This window comes from Colletotrichum karsti, assembly GCF_011947395.1.
Source record: "Colletotrichum karsti strain CkLH20 chromosome Unknown Scaffold42, whole genome shotgun sequence".
NCBI classification, from domain to species: Eukaryota; Fungi; Ascomycota; class Sordariomycetes; order Glomerellales; family Glomerellaceae; genus Colletotrichum; species Colletotrichum karsti.
The window spans coordinates 153788-174315 of NW_024065942.1; the positions used below are offsets into that span (position 1 = coordinate 153788).

The 20528-nt window shown below is 52.3% G+C and overlaps 9 protein-coding genes across 9 annotated transcripts; 6 read left to right on the forward strand and 3 right to left on the reverse strand.

The window, feature by feature from the left end:
- Positions 1 to 8: 8 nt before the first annotated feature.
- On the forward strand, positions 9 to 1478 carry CkaCkLH20_10704 (uncharacterized protein; the record flags this gene model as incomplete). Its single annotated transcript, XM_038893418.1, has 1 exon — positions 9 to 1478. One exon carries the CDS (start codon positions 9 to 11, stop codon positions 1476 to 1478), a length of 1470 nt encoding a protein of 489 aa, XP_038741231.1.
- Positions 1479 to 1554: 76 nt separating this feature from the next.
- CkaCkLH20_10705 (uncharacterized protein) lies at positions 1555 to 2310 on the reverse strand (the record flags this gene model as incomplete). The annotated part of the gene is made up of 3 exons (XM_038893419.1): positions 1555 to 1830; positions 1904 to 2116; positions 2167 to 2310. The coding sequence occupies 3 exons, from the start codon at positions 2308 to 2310 to the stop codon at positions 1555 to 1557; spliced, it is 633 nt and encodes a 210-aa protein (XP_038741232.1).
- A 345-nt stretch (positions 2311 to 2655) lies between these two features.
- On the reverse strand, positions 2656 to 5225 carry CkaCkLH20_10706 (uncharacterized protein; the record flags this gene model as incomplete). The annotated part of the gene is made up of 4 exons (XM_038893420.1): positions 2656 to 3442; positions 3495 to 3903; positions 3955 to 4518; positions 4571 to 5225. The coding sequence occupies 4 exons, from the start codon at positions 5223 to 5225 to the stop codon at positions 2656 to 2658; spliced, it is 2415 nt and encodes an 804-aa protein (XP_038741233.1).
- A 3677-nt stretch (positions 5226 to 8902) lies between these two features.
- Positions 8903 to 11025, forward strand: CkaCkLH20_10707 (isoamyl alcohol oxidase; the record flags this gene model as incomplete). The annotated part of the gene is made up of 4 exons (XM_038893421.1): positions 8903 to 9336; positions 9424 to 9829; positions 9892 to 10797; positions 10852 to 11025. 4 exons carry the CDS (start codon positions 8903 to 8905, stop codon positions 11023 to 11025), a joined length of 1920 nt encoding a protein of 639 aa, XP_038741234.1.
- Positions 11026 to 11410: 385 nt separating this feature from the next.
- Positions 11411 to 12647, reverse strand: CkaCkLH20_10708 (uncharacterized protein; the record flags this gene model as incomplete). Its single annotated transcript, XM_038893422.1, has 2 exons — positions 11411 to 12200; positions 12259 to 12647. The coding sequence occupies 2 exons, from the start codon at positions 12645 to 12647 to the stop codon at positions 11411 to 11413; spliced, it is 1179 nt and encodes a 392-aa protein (XP_038741235.1).
- A 1043-nt stretch (positions 12648 to 13690) lies between these two features.
- On the forward strand, positions 13691 to 15287 carry CkaCkLH20_10709 (FAD binding domain-containing protein; the record flags this gene model as incomplete). Its single annotated transcript, XM_038893423.1, has 3 exons — positions 13691 to 14160; positions 14211 to 14745; positions 14802 to 15287. 3 exons carry the CDS (start codon positions 13691 to 13693, stop codon positions 15285 to 15287), a joined length of 1491 nt encoding a protein of 496 aa, XP_038741236.1.
- Positions 15288 to 16000: 713 nt separating this feature from the next.
- On the forward strand, positions 16001 to 16927 carry CkaCkLH20_10710 (endonuclease/Exonuclease/phosphatase; the record flags this gene model as incomplete). Its single annotated transcript, XM_038893424.1, has 1 exon — positions 16001 to 16927. The coding sequence occupies one exon, from the start codon at positions 16001 to 16003 to the stop codon at positions 16925 to 16927; it is 927 nt and encodes a 308-aa protein (XP_038741237.1).
- A 583-nt stretch (positions 16928 to 17510) lies between these two features.
- Positions 17511 to 18445, forward strand: CkaCkLH20_10711 (uncharacterized protein; the record flags this gene model as incomplete). The annotated part of the gene is made up of 2 exons (XM_038893425.1): positions 17511 to 18341; positions 18398 to 18445. 2 exons carry the CDS (start codon positions 17511 to 17513, stop codon positions 18443 to 18445), a joined length of 879 nt encoding a protein of 292 aa, XP_038741238.1.
- Positions 18446 to 19240: 795 nt separating this feature from the next.
- Positions 19241 to 20260, forward strand: CkaCkLH20_10712 (uncharacterized protein; the record flags this gene model as incomplete). The annotated part of the gene is made up of 1 exon (XM_038893426.1): positions 19241 to 20260. One exon carries the CDS (start codon positions 19241 to 19243, stop codon positions 20258 to 20260), a length of 1020 nt encoding a protein of 339 aa, XP_038741239.1.
- Between the last annotated feature and the right edge of the window lie 268 nt (positions 20261 to 20528).

The following is a 20528-nucleotide window of genomic DNA, read 5'->3' on the forward strand; positions in this document are numbered from 1 at the left end:
CCACCATCATGAGTTCCAACTTCAACTTCGGCCAGGGATTCTACAGCGAGTCTTATGAGGAAAGAAGTAATCAATCATCTCAGAACAATGCTCCCCCACCGCAATGGGACTTCTACGCTTCCGCTCCCGCGAACAACATACCTGCCGGGCCTCCACAAGGTTCCCGACCTACTGACAACACCAGCTTTCCCGGCTTCCCCGACTTGAGTCGTGAGCTCCAAGACCAGATCATCCAGTCCGCATCTGTTGACGACGTAGATAAACCCGTCATGCGCTTCGTCGACCTCCACGAAGCCGTCCGCCACTACCCCGGCTGCCTCCGCCACCAGTGCCAGTGCTGTCGCACCAAGCCAACCTACATCACATTTCACCCACTCGTCCGCCGGCACATCAGGTATGATCTGGAGTTCAGCGTTCTGTCTCACGCAACCAACAGCAGCTCAAGAGAGACTGACATGGCCCACGTGAACCCGCGATCCCGCCACTTGATGCAGATGTACCGCCGAAACGACCCCTTCCCCCATCAGCAGGGTGACTGGCGCTACACCCAGATCTCGCAAGATGACCGTCAGAACGACAGGTACATCGTAGGTGAGCCCTACCGCTGTGAGGCTCATGACCTCGTCTTCGTCCGCATCCCCACCCAAGACGCATACTGCCCAGACGGCGACTCTTTCTTCCCCGTCAGAAAAGAGCAAGCCGGAAACAGCCCTCTCCTCATGCCCACCGTGCCTCTTCCCACGCCTATCGTGCCCGATCCTTTGCTTGAGCAAATGAAGGCCATCGCCATCTCTCTGTCGAATTGGAATGATCTGGCCTACACCCATGTCCTTCAGAATTTGAACACCGAGATGAAACGTCACCGTGCGTGGCGACTTCTCGCCGAATATGGCGTTGACAACGTTCTTGACGGGAACATCCCAACCTACGCGCCAAGCGCAGACCAGAGCGAAGGCGACGACGCGGTTCCCGATTTCCCCCAGCGCCAACTCTACCTCCCTTACACTCAACAGGAGAACATGCACGTCCTCATTGACATCTTCACAGGGCTCGAAGAGGTCTACTTCGTCGACTTCAGTCTGATGCGCGAGGACATCGACCACGCAGCGATCGAGAGATACAAGCAGACCTATTGTCGCAAGACGGACAAGTGCGAGGAGTGCGGGTACGAGCACGAGGGGTTCCCCAAGGTCTGGGGCGGTCTCGACGAGGTCGAGTTCATGGAGGTCAGGCTGTGTGCTCTGAATCAAGGCCCGCACGCGGTGTACCACGATTTGAGCGAGTGGGAGGGCGTCAAGTCGACGATCAGGACCAGTTTTCCAGGCAGAGGGGACACGGACTTCATCGGGAACGACTGGCTGCGCGCGATGCCGCAGCTGAAGCTCCTCGCGCCCGTCCTGAAGAGCCCGGCTTATTCTGATTTTCTGAGCAACGTCCCGGGTCATGCGGAGTGTTCGTGGTATCCGGGTGGTTGTTAAATCACGCAGACTGTAAGAGGGATATAGAGTGGGCGGTTAGATAGACCTACGTAGCTCTGAGAATGAAACTTCGTGGCTACAGCTTCTGCTGCTTCTTCTTCGGCGGGTGTGCTTTCTTCCAGGCCGCGGATGCCTCCTTCATCTTCTCGCACTTGGCACTGAGGGCCTCGTACAGATCTTTGTATACGCCCCCGAGTTCCACAAGATTCGCAACTTTTCCTTTGCGGTAGTCAAAGAACACAACCCACCCCTCTGTCGTAGCAACCGGGGCCTGCTGCCTCAACGACCACATCGTCGTGGTGATGAAGTAGCGGTCAGGTCTCATCTCGCCATAACGGATGGCACAAATGATCTAGGACGGCGATTTGTCAGTCGTTTCGATGCCTCTCTCCCAAAATCCGCTCGGGAGGGCAAGCCCGACTCACCGAGTCAGGATACGAGACTTGTCTCTTCATGTCCACCGTGTACTCCTTGACGATCATCCCGACATTCTTCGCGTTGATGAAATCGTCCACCTTGTCGCCCAGCTGTGCCTCGAAGCTCTCGACCACGCGGAAGTTGCAGGCTGCTGCGAATCGGGAGTAGGCGACGCCCATGACGTGCCCGAAAGGGTCTTGGTCATCCGCCCATACCACGCCCTGGTGACGTTAGTCGTGAAGTCGTTAACGAAGTCGGGGGAGAATCGTACGTGCTCAAGCATGGTGTCGGCATCGTAGCCTTGTTCGATGATTTGTTTGACTAGTTTCTCGCGCAACGCTGTGTAGGCTGGGCCGCCTCCGGGTGCATGATAAGATGATGCCTCAAGGCGGGAGCTGAAGGGCTTCCGTGACATTTTCGTGCGAGACTGTGTTTCTGAGCTGAGCTGGTGCGTGACCTCTAAGACATGGAGCACAAACTATCTATTATATCATTCCAGCTTTCCGAGTGTGCCTGAGATCCACACAGAGACCTTCCGAATTAAGAATACGAAGAAGGATGCGCCAGTGCGAACCTGCAAAACTCCGTCGGCTTGTTTTACATGATGTACCGTGACTCTACAAAGGCAACCGCGACCGTTTTAAGCATTCTCACTGCGAGATTCTCATACAATAATTCAAGAATCTTGTTCCAAAAGCTTTGCCTATCAAATCTATTGATTACTTTATAAGTAAAGTTGCTATGCACTTTCCAGTAAAAATTACGCAGAACCCGGACTAGGTGGCAGTTCACCAGAGTCCCATTCCTGAGGATCCGCACCCATGACAAACTCTAGCAATCCTCCGCTGCCATTTTCTCCGAGCAGGTCATCGTGCGAAACCCAGCTCTTATCCCAATCTTTTCCATTCACCTTAAGGCTCTGCACATACGGCCCCTTCTCGAGCCCGGTAGCGGTCATTCGCAAAAGGCCGCCGTCAGCACCCAGCCGAATACTAATGCCCTCAAACCGAGGTGACAAGATGAGGTACACCGGCTGAGTCACTACAGGATACAGACCCAGCATGTTCCACACAAGCCAGCTGCTCATACTACCCGCGTCATCGTTCCCGGGAATGCCGCTTGCCCCGACGTGATAGTAGTCGTCGACAACGGACTTGCTTCTCATGACGCTCTTCCACTGTCTACGTCCGATGTAGTTGTAGAGGAAGGGCGTCATGAAGCTCGGCTCGTTGCCGGGATTGTAAATCATGCTTCCGATCCCGTTGTTTCCCTGTTCCTGCTCGCCCAAGCCGTGGACGAAGCTGGTGTCCAGTCGACTTTCGAATTCGGCGGAACCGCCCATCAGAGTGATCAGAGTCGACATGTCATGCGGCGCGGTGAAGCTGTATTCCCAGGGAGTTCCCTCGTACGATATGGCTTCCCAGTTGCACTCTCCGCACGCGAGCGGGCTGTAGCCGGCGAGAACCGTGCCGTTTGGCTGCAAGGGGGCCAAGAAGCCGGTGAAGTTGAGGGCGGTGGCGTCCTTGACCCATATCTTCTGCCAGCCACTACCATGTCCTGTCAGCATTGGCTCTGGGAAGAGTGAGGTTGAAGTCTTACGTCGAGCGGTTCAGATACTTGGCGGCCTCCTCGGGCGCTTCGCCCTTGGCAATCTGCGAAACGGCGAAGTCGTTGAGAGAATACTCGACGGTCTTGCTCACGCTTCTTCCATAGTTGACAGACACATAGCCGTACTTCTTCCAGTCGTCCAAGGCACCTCTGCCTTCCTTGGTACTGCCGGTCGGGTCGTTGAAATCGAAGTTGTTGTAGGGTTGCAACTCGGCATTGGTGCGCACGGCAGCGTATCCATCTTTCCAGTTTATCGAACCGTTCTTGTCGAGTTTCTTCACGTAGGCGTCGGCGAGAACGTTGTCGGAATTGGAGCCACCTTGTACTCGGCCGTTATGGTTGTGGCTGCGGCCCTCTGGGAGGAATCGCTCGTGCCGCCAGATATCGATCATGGCGCGAACTAAGTGGGCCATGTTAGTTCATGATCAAGATGTTTCAGCGGAGGACTTACTCATATCAACCTGTCGGCTCGGAAGGATGAGGGAGATAAGTGCATGCGTGCAGCGGAATGTGTCCCACAGGGTGTAGAAATCATCGTAGTACGGCCCCTCGGATTGCCAGGCCGGGTTCTCACCCGTGCGGTCGGATGGCATCAAATGCGAGTGATAAAGTCCGGTGTAAAACATCTCCAACTGCGTCTCGTTCTGCGTCTGAACGTCTATCTTCGACAGCACCTCGTCGTTCCACGTCGCCTTGGCCTCGGAAACGGTCTTGTTCAGGTTCCAGTGAGGAATTTCGTCCTCGATGAATTGGCACGCCTTCTCGGCTGAGATCCATGAGACGCCGACTTTGGAAGTCAGAGTCGAGACACTCGATGGGAATGAGAACAGGCCACCAATCCGGTCGGCATACTGGTACCCTTCGAGTCCTGCGCGGATTGATGTGCCGTTGTTGAAGAAAGGTCGGACGTCGGTTGTGTTTGGCCAGTAGGGATCCGTGTAGATGCCGGAAAAGAACGCGGTGTCCTCGGGGACACTATCGAACTTCCCACAGAAGTAGACCTTGAAATCGCCGCCTGGAAACATCAGTATTCACTTGAAAACCTGCCCCAGAACATTACAACTCACCAAGAGCCCACCCCTCTCGGTAGACACCGTATCCCGAATACGTTGAGCCATCTTCGCTACGCTCCAGGAAGCCGTTGCTATACCATTGGGACTCCTTTCCACGAGTCGGCAGGTAATGGCTCAGGTCCACCAAGACGTGACGCCCTCCGTCGCTAGGGAACGCGTACTTGATGATGCCAACATGCATGCTGGCGCTCATCTCAGCAGTAACACCATTCTCCAGGATAGTCTTGTAGTATCCAACCTCGGCGGTGTCATGACCAACTCTCGGTTGCATGTAAGTCAAGTTATCCAGCAGATTGACACCCTCCAGAGTCGTGAGAGGCATCTGCGGAATCAGACCATACGTCGGAGCTCCGCCGGTGCCGCTGACGTGCAACATGGTAATTGCAGTCACGTTGCCCTCGACGGTGTAGCCCGCGTTGGCCTGATACCTCGTGTCCCATCTCGTGGTATCAATCCCGACCTTGACAGCGCCAAACGGCAGTGTAGGCCCGGGGAAAACATTCCCGCCTTGATACGACGAGCCGGGGGTTGGACCCTCGGTGCCGAGGAAAGGATCCACATGCGGAGTGTAATCCTTGGCCTCTGCGAGTCCGGATAGCCCGGCCGTGACGGCAGTGAGGCCGACGGCAAACTTGCGAAGCACTCCCATGATCTCGGAATCGTCCGTTCAAGTTGGATGGAACGCGAGCCCTCCAGCGCCTCTGGGTTCGGGGAGTTCTTAAGTTTACGAGTCGGTCTTCATTTTGGCGGGTGACATTGACCCGAACCGTCGGATTCGGTATTGTTGATCTTCATAATTGCAACCTCGGGAGTCGTTCATATCCACTTTCCCCGCATGAACGAAAGACACTACGGAGAAGTCCCGGTCGACGATACTTGGTTTGGTGAGGAAGCCGTCGTCAGATCGTGTGAGAATCTCTTGATACCCCTCTCCTTGGCAGCTCCGCTACCGGACTCGTGCGCTTCTAATTGCGCTAGAGAGATATTTTGAGGATGACGTAGTTATGTTTTCGGTTCTGTAAATTCTGATTTTGGAGATCGAGGGGGCGGAGGAAAGGCTTCCTCGTGAAGGAAACGAGAATTGGTGACAATGCCATAGATTAATAGAAGCCGAAGCAATGCCTGACACATATGTCTTATTCATTGTGCAGAGCACAAGGCGGAAACGTTTTCAGGTACGGAATGCTCCGAAGGCTCGCCTGAAATTACGGTTAAATTCAAAGTTCAAGCGCCGAATTTAACCCCGTGGGTCCCGAATCCCGGTCTCCGGCTTTGTGGGGGAACGCCGGAGCCGGCTCTTCAATCACACCCTGTGAGACGAAGTCATTGCTGTTGCTCTCGTGGACAATGATGCGGGATCAGACCAGAGTTAGGCTGCTCATGAGATATGGCTTGATATCATGCTACTACTTCAATTAACATACAGAGTACTGCCAACCTTTCTGATATCCATCCTTTTCTTGACACCGATCTTTCGTATGTAGTATCCAAAAACTTCAACAATGCTTCACAATGTCAGGACGAAGAAGAATCTGGGGTGCAAGAGAATTTTTGATTATTTGCCTCATTAGCCTGAGTAGGGATTGATTCAGGTGCGCATCATGAATGCCCTCGGTAGTGGGTGTCGAACTGGCCATGTTGACGAACGCCTTGGGGAGAGGAAATGCTATGACTGGTATATAAGTCTGATTTATCTGCTCTTGGGGGCTAATCAAAAGAAACGCTTTAGTACTGTGATCATTTGGCCGAAGAGTAGATTGTAGCCTCATAAGACTCAACTAAAGAAGCAAGGTGGCGAACTTGATGATGAAACGTAGGCTGGGGCCTCGTTGGCTCAAGTTTCTTTTCTGTCGGTATCTTAAGGGTTCGGTTCACACATCGAATGCCGCATCTTACTCTCTTCACGCAGGCGGGAGCCCAATGCTTCATGTTGGTTAACAGCAGTGGGCAATTTCGTATGAGAACTACCTGATGGTATTGACGACGATGATGCTATTTTTCGTAACTTGTCGGCAAAACAACGATCTATTACCCGGTATACGAAAGTCGAAGCGCTCCATTTGACACGCAGGAAGCCTATGTCCACCCGGAGTCAACTCTTCGGAGATACGATCGGGCTCTGTACATAAATACTAAAGCGATGGAGCATGTTTCGGCCGTGTCCAACTGAAATACTTCACGAAAGCCAACTATCTATCCGCAGACACACATTGCCGGCATGTCTATCGAGTCCCAAAAGTGTTCATACGCAAACAGAAAGCCTACAACATGTGCATTCGTTCAATCATGCATTAGAGGTGCGGCAGTCGAAGGCGGGCTGGAGGCAAATACTCCCCTAGCTTTGAGTACGTATAATGTCGCCGGTGATCTCTGATCGGCCACTTTCAGAGCCTGTGAACTGCTTTCTGAAGTTAGTAGGACACAAAGTTCTCCCACAGGCTCAATCATTTCAGGCAACTAGTCGCCTCGTAGGTGCCCGCGAGACATCTCGGCGGATGTCCTCGGCGACGACCTTTCGGAAACTTTCTCAGACATGGCGGTCGGCGTGACATGCCAACATGGATTCCAACATTGAACTTTCTCGAAGGGCGCTTGAGAGACTCACAGCCGCATCAGCTTACGGCCGTAAAATATACGGCCGTTAGATTCAGATCGGCGTGCTTTCAGCCACCGTAAGTTGCTCAGGCGAGTTGAAGGGTCCTTCTCCAGCCTCCCCGACTAATGTTCCCCAGGTTTCTCTTGAATCGTTGAATCAAGACCGCGAATATGCGGCTGTCTCGGCGAACTTTAAGTTGAAGGAGCGGTCTCATCCACAGGAATGCTGCGTTTATTCCAATCGGCGCCCAGAGTCTCGGTACTTGTACGAGATGGCCGGCTTAAAGCCAAAACCAACGAGTCGAATGCATGGATTGAGAGAAAAACACTCGCAAGTCACAACTAATCTTGAAGTCAGTTGCCAAGACAGGCCAGTCCTCCAGCTCACAATGTTCGAGACCAATGTGCTGGCCACTAGCTCGTCGTGATGTCTTTATCCCCCTTTGAGTGTCTTTATCCCTCGGCCGTTTGATGGCTGAGTGTCATTTGACTCGGCCCATCCCAACCAACGGCCGTGATCGCCGCCGTTATTGACGCCACGGGCGCGCAAGCCGCCAGCTCAGACATTTAACCTCACGTTGGGAAAAATCAGCGCGTCAATTTTCCCTGATTTGGCAGTGTTGTATGAAAGTTGAGATGACTCCCGGCAATCTGACAGCAGGTCGGCCAGCAAAAAGCTCTGACGTGCCGACCAACAAGGGTGTTGTTGATTTTACCCCCACATCACAACCGGTCGGCGCTGTGCCGGTCGTCGCTCCTCTTCCTCTCTCTTCTCATTGCCTGCGTTGCGTGCCGCTACTGCACGATCGGACGACCGCCGAGCCGCCGGCATACATGCGCAGCAGAGGTCTGGTGGCAACGCTTGCCCCAAGCTCGCAGTAGACTTCGGATGGAAAACCACTTCCAGTTTGCCGCGACTCCGCGAGAGGTTCTTAATGATGCCGGCGCAGGCTCAGTCGGCTTCTCAGTGCCCATCGTGTTGCCGCAGCTGATACCGGCAAGGCGGTCTTCTGCTCCACAAACTCCACAAACCACTCAACTTGACTCTTGACTCCCTTGTCTCCCCCAGTGTCTCTAACTCTCTTTCTCCCTCTCTTCTCCCTGCCCGAGGTAAGACTGCCGGCATGCAATATTCACAGAGTTTAGCCCTTTCCAGCAAAAGCCAGACCGTTGGCTGTCTATCTTGCTGTGGGCTTGCATGTATCCGTACAACACTAAATCTTACCCCAACTACCTGCTTTCCTCGGCACGTTGCCACGGCCTTTGCTTTCTGTTGTATTGTGAAGTAGCAGACCCCGAAATATCGCATGATCTCAACTTGCCGCGCGCCGTCGATGGAACTACAAGCGCCAGCTGGCTACGTCGTCTAGCCTCTCCGCCCTTTCGCCGCCTCCGCCGTTGACTTTGCCCCCAGGCGCCGTATGATCTTCCCGTTTCCCTTGTGGCTGATGTAAGGGTTCCTGATGGGCGCTTCTATATCGACCCCTGACACATTAACGCCAGTCTAGACGCGTCTGTTACTCTTTTGTTCTTCCTCAAATCATACTAGATCTCCTAGTCGCCTCTCCCTTCCATGCTTCTACGGCCTAGCACTTGGTTACAGTACGACCTAGGTCATGCGGCTAGTCGATAGTCACCCACACAGCTGAGAGGGAGCTACGATGGTGGCTTTTGGATCGCCGAATACACCGACAACCGACTCCGAACGAAGGCGACTTCAGTCAATACAAAATGGCGACAATCATCACGATATTGCGGAATCCTCTTGGGTTATCGCCAGCACCATCGCCTCGAGCGCAACGATTTCAAGACTACCAAGAGAATCAACCAGATACGAGATCTGCGTCGAACAGCATTATGGGGCGCCTATCTTTGACGCATCTTCTGATCATCGGCATCTTTTCACTAGTTGTCAAGGCCGTTGTCACCAACCGGCTTGTACCGTACTCAGAGAACGGCAAGAGCTATGAGTGCAAGTGTTCGCCGGCCGACGATTGTTGGCCCAAGGCGGACGCCTGGGTCAAGCTCAACGTCAGCGTTGGGGGCAACCTTATTCAGAACATCCCTCCTGCTGCCGTTTGCTACAACCAATACCGTGGGATCTCGACATACAACTCTGCCAAATGCGCCGAGGCAACGGCCAAGTGGACGGATGAGAGATGGCAGTGAGTCCTGTTGCCCTTGACTGTGACCCTTATGCAAGAGGAAGTTGGGTTGTTGGAGTTTGGGTTGTGCTGACAATAATCAACTAGGATCTCCCAACCAGCATCACAGCTGTGGACTTGGGGAAGCAACAACACCTGCGAACTGACAACTGATCCTACACGAAACTGCTCATCCGGCAACTATCCCGAATATGTCATTATCGCCAAGACGAAGGCTCACATCAAGGCTGGCGTCGACTTTGCGAGATCACGGAACATCCGACTGGTTATCCGCAATACTGGTCACGACTTTGAGGGACGAAGCGCTGGTGCCGGCTCTTTGGCTATCAATACCCACAACTTCAAGGATATCTCCTTTGTGGACAGCTACAGCGGTCCCGGAGACTACAGGGGCTCTGCCATCACCATCGGCGCTGGTGTTCAAGGGTACGAGATTTCCGATGCAGCTCACGCCAGAAACCCGCCTCAAAATATGTTGATGGGAGAATGCGAGGTATGCCACTTCCGTCACAAACAAAAAACATCTGGAACGTGTCGACTAATCATAACCCTCAGACTGTTGGCGTTGCCGGCGGATTCATGGGCGGTGGTGGCCATGGTCCTTTGAGCAATCTGTACGGCTTCGGTGCTGACAACGCACTATCCTTCGACGTGGTCACCGCTGCTGGAGACTTCATCACCGCTAACTCTCAAACCAACTCGGATTTGTACTATGCTCTCAAGGGTGGCGGTCCTGGCAACTATGCCGTCGTGCTGTCTGTCACCTTGAAGACGCACCCTGACACGACCCGCGGCGCCGGCCTCTACCTCAACGTCAACGGGACTACAGGAGCCAGCTTCGACCAGGTTATGAAGGCCGTCAACAAGCTTCATGAGCTCGGCAACCAGTTCGTGGACAACGGCCTCTATGTCATCTACGAGTTGTATCCAGCAGTGATTGGCGGAGCACTTCACATTCAGCCTATCATGGGTATGAACAAGACGGCAGCACAGCTTACCGCCATCGTCCAGCCACTTCTATCCTACCTCGACTCGCAAAACATCCCCTACGACTCCGGCGTCAAGGAGTACCCGAACTACTACACCCTTTTCCACGACATCTTCGAACCCGAGGCCGCTGCCCAAAACGGTCTGACTGGCGGATGGGTCTTTACTCACCAGGACATGGTGCAGAGTAACCAAGGCGCTGTTGCTGATGCTATCAAACTTGCTCTTGCCCCGGCTGCGGACAAGTTCGGCATTGTCATCAGCCACATGTTTGATCCAGGCATGACGGTCAAGACACCCCAGAGTGCCACCCACCCGAGATGGAGAGGAGCAACCATGAGAACAATGGCCATTCTGCCCCAGGCTTTGGACGCTACTTGGGCTCAGAAGCTGGCTCTCAATGATTTGATGGTGAACACCATCACCGAAAAATTCAAGCAAGCCGCTCCCAACGGTCTAGCTTACGTGAACGAGGTACGTTAAGGATCCTGAGGTTTACAACTCGAGTCCGCCACTAACTATCGACAGAACTATGCGTTCATGAAGAACTGGCAAGACGCCTTCTGGGGACCCATTTACTCCAAGCTGGTTGCGACGAAGAAGAAGTGGGACCCTAATGGCATCTTCTTTTCCTGGTCGACACCTGGAAGTGAGGAGTGGACTGTTGTCGACTACTTGAACAGACTTTGCAAGAAGAAGTGAGCTGGCGAGCGTGTTGTTTGATTTGATGTTGTGATCTTTGAGATACCACCTTTGCCGTTGAACTGCGGCAGCATAGATTCTTAGATCTGCCGAAGATAATGAGAGTTAAACAAATATTCTTTACACCATGAACCGGCACTCGTGACATTACTTTCAGACTGAGGAAGCTTGGAGACAAAATTTGGGCTTAACTTAGTTTACATACAAGAATATAAAAAACACCTGTGGGCTACCAGAGCATCTGGACGTGAGCGCGATGGACTATACATCCCGGTCTTGAAGCCATCCCGGGTACGTATTCCGGCTTGAGCTGAAATTGGTGTTTAAGTTGGACTAGTCGTCGGACCCAACCTTCCGGTTCCCCTGTACTAATTTGCCCATGACCTTATTCGTTCCATATGACGGCACTGAGACCGTCTTCCTGGTTAATTGTTCCGGGGTTCCCAACTTTAATCGAGGCAACGAGCCGCCCCAACTTTCCCGACGTCGTGTTTCGTTCCACGATGGCTACGTTGGCGCTCGTCTGGCCTCCAATCGCGACCAAAGTTCCATCCTTCTTGATCGCGAACGTACGTGGGAAAAAGGAGTATGCGCTGGTTGTCTCAACAAACTTGACCTCGCCCGAAGAAGGGTCGATAGAATACGTTGCCAGAGAGTCCTCTTGTGCCCCGAAAGACCGATCATATCTGTTTGACGCATAAACGAAGTTGCCTTTTACATGCACCTCGGCAGCCTTGGAGCCTGACGGGGCAGCTACTCCTGCTGGAAACGTGGAAATAGTTTGATTCTTCAAAAGATTCAAGCATCCGGACGGCTCGTATGTAACCGACCAGGACGTGATTGAGTTTGACAGCTCATTCACGGTGAAAAGCAGCGTGGTGTTGGCCTGGGTCCAAAACGCGCCGTGACGCGGTCCATCCCCGAGTCCGGCCTGGGCTGATGGGCATTCGGTCAGACTACCGTTGGACTGAACACTGAAAATTCTGACAAGATCGGCGCCTAAGTCGGCGGAAAGAAGATATCGGCCGGATGGGTCGGTGAAGACAGAGTGTGGGTGCGGTTTGTCCTGCCGAGACGGCACAGTGCCGGGTTTGGACATCGTGAAAGTCAGCCTCTGCAGGGCCTGACTAACTCCTGTCAGGGGAAGGGCGTATGTCGAGATTGTTGAAGCATCACTTGAGATGACAGCTGGTCAATAAGTGCTACCTCAATAGGACGCTGTTGCCGACTTACTATTGCGCCAGAGCGATGAAACCTTTCCCGTCCTGTCCTCCATGTCCGAAGAGAGTGCTATGCAGTTCACCGCCGGCAGTCTGGGCCTGTCCTTTCGCCGTAACAGTACCATCATCGGCGACGGAGAAGCTCTTGAGAAGGGGCTGGCCCCATTGCGTCTCATCTGGGACATAGAGTGTCTTCGTTGCCGAGTCTAAGTCAAGCCATGCCGGCATGCGATTGCCAGAGCTGGCTGACTTTGTGATAGTCAACTGGTTGGCCGGCGACAGGTTGAGAGTGTAGATCTGGCCGCTGTAGTGGGAGGCGAGAAGAGTAGCCCCCTGAACTTTCCCAAAGACAGTTAGGAAAGCCCAAAGAAGAAACAAAATTGCCATCATGATATCGAACATTTGATCCGATGCTGTGTCCAGGGATAATGAAGGTCTGATTTCACGGGCTGCCTCAAGCCTTTTGGGCTTCTTGAGGCTCTGCAGTTACTACCTCCCTACTTACTGTGGTAACAGAAGCAGCTTCTTTACATGTACATGCAGCTCCTTTTTGTCGTCATCAATCTCCAACGTGATGTTTCGGCTCGGGAGCTGCTGATAGGCCTACGCCATCTTCCGAAAAGCCCAAAAGGGCAAATCACGGAAGAATACATCAATGGGATTTATTGACGCGACATCCCGTATGGCCCGATTGCGGCTAATTGCAGATCCCGGCAGAAGCCAAGTCGGCACGATAATCTGAAGCCAGCAGCAATTCAACAGACTCGCATTTTCATGTCTCGGTACCCGATCCTCACGATAGTTGCCAAATTTCCGCATAAGTCTATTGGTTGTATTAATACATTGCCTAAGGGCATCGAAAACGAGTTGCGCTGGGTCTATGTCATTTTTATTTCATGGCTCTGGTAATGAAAGCCCTACTGAATACCGCGTCTGACAGTCAAAGGTCCGGCATTTACTCTGTTGGCTGATATGCAGATATTACCAGTACAGATATTTAGCCTGATGAACCAAATGTTATTAATCATAGCATCTGTAAAAATATAGTGAAGTCCGCAGCAAGTGAGAACTGTTTACTGATGATGTCATTATTAATATTTATGAGAGTGACTGTTGAATTGAGAAGTGATTAGATCTTACCACTCCACTGCCACTCGTCCTGCTAGTACTGTCGCATGTCCCAAACGGCCTTCGGACCATCCTCAAGCTCAATTTGGGTCTTTCGAGAATGGCGACACTATCGTCTGATCTCACCTATCGCGTATCTTGTTCTTCCGAGGCCAAGGCTGCTGGACCGAATTCGTATGATGGGCAGTTTCCTTCAGCCGAAGCTCTCACCATAGATCAAAGTCCTCACCCAATACCCATATAATATTATAGATCACCCCCACTATCTGGGGTGAAGAGACAGCGATGAGGTGACCAAACATCGCGATAGTTGCACAATGGCAGTACTAACTTTTATCATTCTTTTGTTGAACGCAGCCCTTGCGGTAGCCTCGCCACTAAACAAAAAGGCCATCATTGACGACTGTCTTGCAGCGTCCAATGTCCCTTTCAACAAAAAGGACAGCTCACAGTGGCAGGCGGACAGCGCACCATTTAACGTCAGAATACCCTACATCCCTGTATCCATCGCAGTTCCTTTGACAACCGAGAATATCCAAGCTGCAGTCAAATGCGGTCGAGATAACGGAGTCAAGGTGACTCCAAAATGCGGTGGGCACAGCTACGCTAACTTCGGCTTCGGCGGCGAAGATGGACACTTGATGCTAGAGCTCGACCACATGTACAACGTCACTCTAGATAATACCACCGGAATCGCGACGGTTCAAGCAGGATCTCGGCTGGGCCATGTTGCGAGTGAGCTTTACAAGCAAGGCGGCAAAGCAATCAGCCATGGCACTTGTCCTGGGTAAGTTCAAGATGTATCGCTTGTATTGATCATTACTGACCTCTGAAAAGAGTGGGCAGCGCCGGTCATGTTCTTCATGGTGGTTACGGCATGAGCTCTCATACCAAAGGGCTCGCGCTCGACTGGCTCATTGGCGCCAAAGTCGTTCTTGCCAACAGTACTGTCGTGACTGCCTCCGAAACCGAGAATCCCGACCTCTTTTGGGCACTTAAAGGTGCGGGTAGCTCGCTTGGTGTGGCTACGGAGTTCTATTTCAAGACTTTCGATGCGCCAAGGGAGGCCACCAACTTTCTTGCATTGCTTCAATGGGATGCATTGAAGTCCATCAACGGCTTCAAGGTTCTTCAAGATTGGGTCGAAGAGGACATGCCTAAAGAGCTCAACATGCGGCTCTTCATCACCCCTCGATTTACCAACCTTGAAGGCATGTTCTATGGCAATAAGACTGGTCTTCAAGCTATTCTAGACCCTCTGCTTGCTAAATTAGGTGGACGTTTGACTACGTCGCAGACAACCGACTGGCTTGGCAACCTTCAACATTTCGGTAACGGCATGGCGCTAGATCAGAAGGACACTTACAAGAAGGTGAGCCTCCTTTCTCAGATATGGCAAAGTATTTAGCTCAATTAACGTCGGTGCAGCAGGAAAACTTCTACTCATCCAGTCTTTACACCGATAAACTCACGGATGATCAAATCAACTCGTTCGTGAGTTTCTGGTACACTGTTGGGAAGCCATTGAAGCGAGACTGGTACGTTCAAGTCGACTTCCACGGAGGCAAGAACTCCGTCATCTCGCAACTACCTGCCAATTCGTCTGCATACGCCCATCGCGACAAGTTGCTTCTCTACCAATTTTATGACCGAGTCGATCTCTCGGCAACATACCCTGAGGATGGCTTCTCATTTCTTCGGGGGTTTGTCGCAAATGCTACTGTTGGCATGCAGCCGGAAGACCACGGCATGTACTTCAACTACCCGGATCCGAATATGAAGCAGGCCGAGGCCCAGGAAAAGTACTGGGGGAAGAGTCTTCCCACATTACGAGAGATCAAAGCGGCTGTGGACCCAGATGAGATTTTCTATTTTCCGCAAAGTGTGAGACCGGCATCCGTCGTCGAGCTATGATTGTCAACTATGCTCAGCTGACGACGTGCTACATGTAGTGAGCCCATATGGTATGGTAAAATAGGCCAGCCTCAATCTACGTAGAACTTATAAGAAGAATTATTACATCCCAACGGCTTGCGAGAGAACTCTGGTTTATAAATACCGGCAACCGCAGACTGGTTCGTCCAATATTTCCTCTTCCATGGAATACGGCACTCCCAAAAAAGCATACACTGACTCGGCCCCCATCAACACCCGACGACCCAATGATCAAAGTGGCTGAGAACATGGGTCACTTAATAGGCTCTCCGTTAAGGTTGCTAAATACCACTCAAACTGCCAGGGATTGGCATGCGACGATAACAACTACCGGGGCTGCCGTGACGTTTTTTCCACGCAAACTGCGGACATTGGCCCCCTATTCGCATGAAAGAGCCGAGCCTCAGAGTCCAATGTGGCTCAAATGCGACCCACGTGTCAGTTCAGTGGCCGCGAGGGGGCCAAAACCCCGCAGCGAGGTAACAATATGAGGGGATCCCAGTTCGTGTAATTCCTCAACTGCCTTATTGGGCTGAAGGGTCTCGGCGATTCCTTGAGAGATGGAAAGTCGCTCTCATGTTACCGCCTTGATAAATAGAGGCTGCTGATACCAATAGTTCTCATTCGGTCTGGTGTGATCACCACCACGTCCTTCGTTTCTTAACATCAGTCACTCGTTGTAAACGCCCAGAATGCAGCTCAAGACCCTCTTGGCACCCATCCTCCTTGCCGAGGCAGCCCTTGCCCAGGGTCTGCCGATCCGCGTTGTCTCTTTCAACATCCGATACGATGCCGGCTCCCGCGAATCGGGCGAAAAGCCATGGTGGGATCTCTTCTGCGGTATTTCCAAGGACCGCTGCCGCCAGCCGCACGTTATCGACGCCCTCAAGAACGCTGCTTCCGCGGCTCCTGCAGACGCCGTCACCGTTATCGGTCTCCAAGAAGTCCTCGACAACCAGCTGAACGACATCCAAAACGGACTCGGCTCCGGCTGGGCCCACGTTGGCGTCGGTCGCGACGACGGCAAGAAGAGCGGCGAGTACAGCCCGATCTTTTACCGCTCCGACGTGTTGAAGTTGGTCCACGACGAGACGAAGTGGCTCTCACCGACCCCGGACCAGGTTTCTATCGGATGGGGCGCCGGCAGCAAGCGCGTCGTCACTATCGCCGTGTTCGAGCACATCGCGACCGGCAAGAAGTTCATCCACGCCAACACCCATCTCGACAACGTCAGTGGTCAGGCCCGCACCGAAGGTATCAAGGTCGTCGTGTCCAAGATTCAGAATGTGCAGACTACCTACGGGCCTCTTGGCGTTTCGCTCACCGGCGACTTCAACTCTGATCCTAATGGCGACGCCTACAAGACGCTTTCAGACACGGGATACATGGAGGAGCTGTACAACATGGCAACGCCTGACCAGCGTGCCGGCACAAACCAGATTACCTACACATCCTTCGACACCAGCACGCAGGGAAGCCGCATTGACTTTGTCTGGCTCGGCCCCAAGGATGCGAAGAAGTACTCCGTTCAACGCTACGAGATCTTGAACAACAACGTCAACGGCATGCTCATCAGTGACCACAGGCCTGTCGTTGGCGATGTAACGCTTTTGTCATAAACAGCTTTCTGGGTGGAAGGATGGTGTTGCTAATTAGATACCCAATCATACGATTTCAAGTTCACCAAAGACGTCACGCATTCATCGGAATCAAGTTCCCGTTATCTTCTTGATACTTGGTTTACTTGTGTGTCATAAAACCAGTTATATTCCTACTTAGAGACGAGTTAAAAGAGACTTTGAACTGTTTACTCATCCTTCGCAGTTCCGGAAAGGCCCCTGAATTGAATAGAGTTCATCGCCATCGTGGGGATCAACACCCACCCACTTTCCGGACCACCTCGGGAGAGTCTTCGGGATTGAATACCATGCCAATTAAACGCACACATCTCCATTTCATTGGCCGCCGATTTCATCCCGAATTTAAGCTACTCGCGACTACCCATTGTTTAGAGAGGGGAGTCGAAGGCATGCTATACATCCATAGAGTACCACGCTGCCCCCACCGGGTCCGGCTGTGGGATGCCGAGAAGAGGATAGCCAGTTAAGTAACTGTGTTCCTTAAAGTGAACAGTTGCAAAAGTTCAACTTCTACAATCTTCATGAGTGTACTGAATTTTTTATGTTTGAAGTATCTCGAGACATGTTTTTCAACATCTTTGCTCTCGGCCTTGTTGCCAGCGTTGTGTTGGGCGAGCTTCAAGCCCCATCTCCCTCGCTTCCGAAGCAACTAGCTGTCGTTCGCCGCCGGTCCGGCTTGACGCAGAAGGAATACTTGTACTACCATACACTAGTTCACGGCCAAAAAGCCTGGAATGCTCCTCGAGACGACGCGTTTCCATTAGCCTATGTCCAAGACCACATCTTTGACGGCGTGTTCGGCGCAAACAACAGCGTCCCCAATCAGATCTACGTTGGACGTGATGATGTCACGGAGCTTTACAGCAGCTCACCGGCGACTTTCATGGGCCCGCCGCCTTCGAATTATACACAGACGGTCATCGGTCCGGATGGTGCTAACTTCAACGACCTCCCGACTGCCATGTCGATGATGGCCATCGAAACATTCATCACCGACATTCCCGGTGGCTCACAGCGACCCATGCCCGCCGACAAGGGAACCATTGTAGCGTTCTTCTGGGCAATTGGTACGAAGGATGTGTCTTCCAACGAGACGTTCGCAAAAAATCTGGCAGACGCATTAGTCAAACCTCTGCCTGCCGGAGCCATCTATAACGCAAGCATTCATGTCCCCGTTCCCGGAGCAGACACGCGCCCATACTTCGGCGGACAAGACATGCCGCCCATCAACGCTGTCATCAAGTTGTGGCTCAACAACGCAGACTCTTCTGTCTCGGCGGTGAGAGAGGTGCAGACTAAACTGGACAACGCCAAACTTCAACTTAATGAGAACTTATCTTTCATGTTGTTCTCCAAAGAGGTCGTCATTTGGGACTCAACGAAAGGAATCCAGGTAGGCTGCATGAGTCTTGCAACAGCTGCAGAAGACCAAAGCTGACATGTGTCAAGTTTGACCCGGCCCGACTCGAGGCAGTGCTCAAGGCGGAAATATACTGACCGGATTATACATTCGAAGGTGAATTATTAACCGTGGGATTCGAATCTTGTTCAGGACTCCAGGCCTTTGAGTCAGGTTTCTCTTTTATCAAACCCTGTGGTCGGGGACCAGCCTCCAGGCGGGTCTGGTCGCCGAGGAAGTGGATCTCGACCTGTCGTTCCAACGGCAGACATCGTCAGTCCATCTGCTGTACCATGGGTCATCAATCAATCTCGGCGTGTAATCTTTGCGAACTTGTAGAAAGCCGGTTACATAATTCACATCTATGCCGCTGTTGTTGTCTCGTGTTTTCTTTGAGTTATTGGGACTCTGCAAGCTCAACTCAATGTTGTCTGCCGGCCACTGCCGCTGTCTCTCGTCGATCAAACTCCACCGGCCCGCATGGCAGTGTATGTATCCATGTCATGAGACCGCTTAGGCAACAGTATTTCGCGATGAAGTTCCTCTTTGTATTGGCTTTGGGATCAGAGCTTGCCCAGAAAGACACCTTAGTGCCACATACCATTGGATGGTTCCGTACTGCGTTGCGCAAACCCTGGATAGACCGCATCCTTCCTAAATTCATCAGCGTCAGGGGGACAACACAGCCGGAGCTGTCGTCATTCTCGTCGCCAATGAAATCACGAGAAGTTGTGTTCATAGCAATACAGTGGATCATGACCAGTTCGGTCCCGACTGAACACCGGAGCTCCGGTCCAATGTTTTAAGACTCAGGACACTGCTAGCACTCGTTCGTGAGAACCCTAGTACTCATCAATATTGCTCTTCATCTCTCATCAACTTTTAAGAACACCATGATGTTCAAGGAAAACTCGTTACTTCGATTATCTGTGGCATTTCTCCAGATTGCATCTGTGGCCGCCGTTTCTCCCGCCAAACTCGTCGCGCAAGTCCCGTGGGCGAAGTTCGAGGACCTTGCAATCCGGTCCAACGGCAACATACTCATTACTCAAGGCTGGCCCTCTCCAACACTTTGGGAACTATCTGGCGCGGGGGCAGAAGCGGCAACTCTACACACCCATTTCGAACTCCGACCAACTGTCAACGCTCTCTTCGGTATCACGGAGACAACTCCCGATGTCTTCGCTTTCGTCGGGAGCATCGTCAATCGAGACGATGTCAACGAGGCAGGCACCGCCGCGATATGGACCATGGATTTCAACAAGACTCCGACCCCTCAACCAAGCCTAGTCGCCCGACTTCCCGAAGCTGTCCGGCCCGATAAAGTAGCTAGCATACCACAAAACCCACACATCATACTCGTTGCCGACTCTGCGGTTGGAGTCGTATGGTGCGTGAACACAGCAACTGCCAATGTCACTGTCGGCATCCAAGTTCCGGAGATGGGTGCGTCTGAATCGACTGGTCCGGCAAGCGGTGTCAGTGGTCTCGACATCCACGACGGCTATGTATGGTGGACCAGTGCCGCCCGCGGACACAGCTACAGGATCAAGATTTCAGACGAAGGGGTGGCAGCAGCCGGCGCCGTGGCTGAGGTCGTGAGGGTGCTTCCTGCTGTTCGCGACCTTACCTTCCACCCAGACGATGGATCTGCGGTTTGGGTGGCTTCACAACAAGGCAGAATCATTGCAGCCGGCCCAGAAGGAAAGTCTTGGTGGGTTTCCGGGGATGATATGCTTGTTGGTACATCGGCTTTACAATTTGGCAGAACAGAGGCGAACAACAGGACGTTGTATGCGGTCACTGCTGAGGGGAATGTCGTGGCACTTGATACGACCGAAGAGTTGAAACTATCAAGCGAACCACAAAAGACTGCTTGGGGAGAACCGCCAGTCCAGTTGGAGCTAGTTTAATCCCAATCACTCTGTCTGCTATCTTTTAATGTTTGGCGTCGTGATCTGAATTTCACCAAGTCTGCAGCCGCAATCGCTTTTGCTAGCAGGTATTGCAATGTTTTGAGAACGTTTAGACTAGCATCTCGATTAAACAAACATGGAAGATAATACCGAGGAACATTGTAAATAAATATCAGCTCTCCGTTGATACCTCTAACCATTTAATTTTCGTGCCGCGATAATACTAAAAGAGCCAAAAAAAGAAAAAAAAACACCCGAACGGATT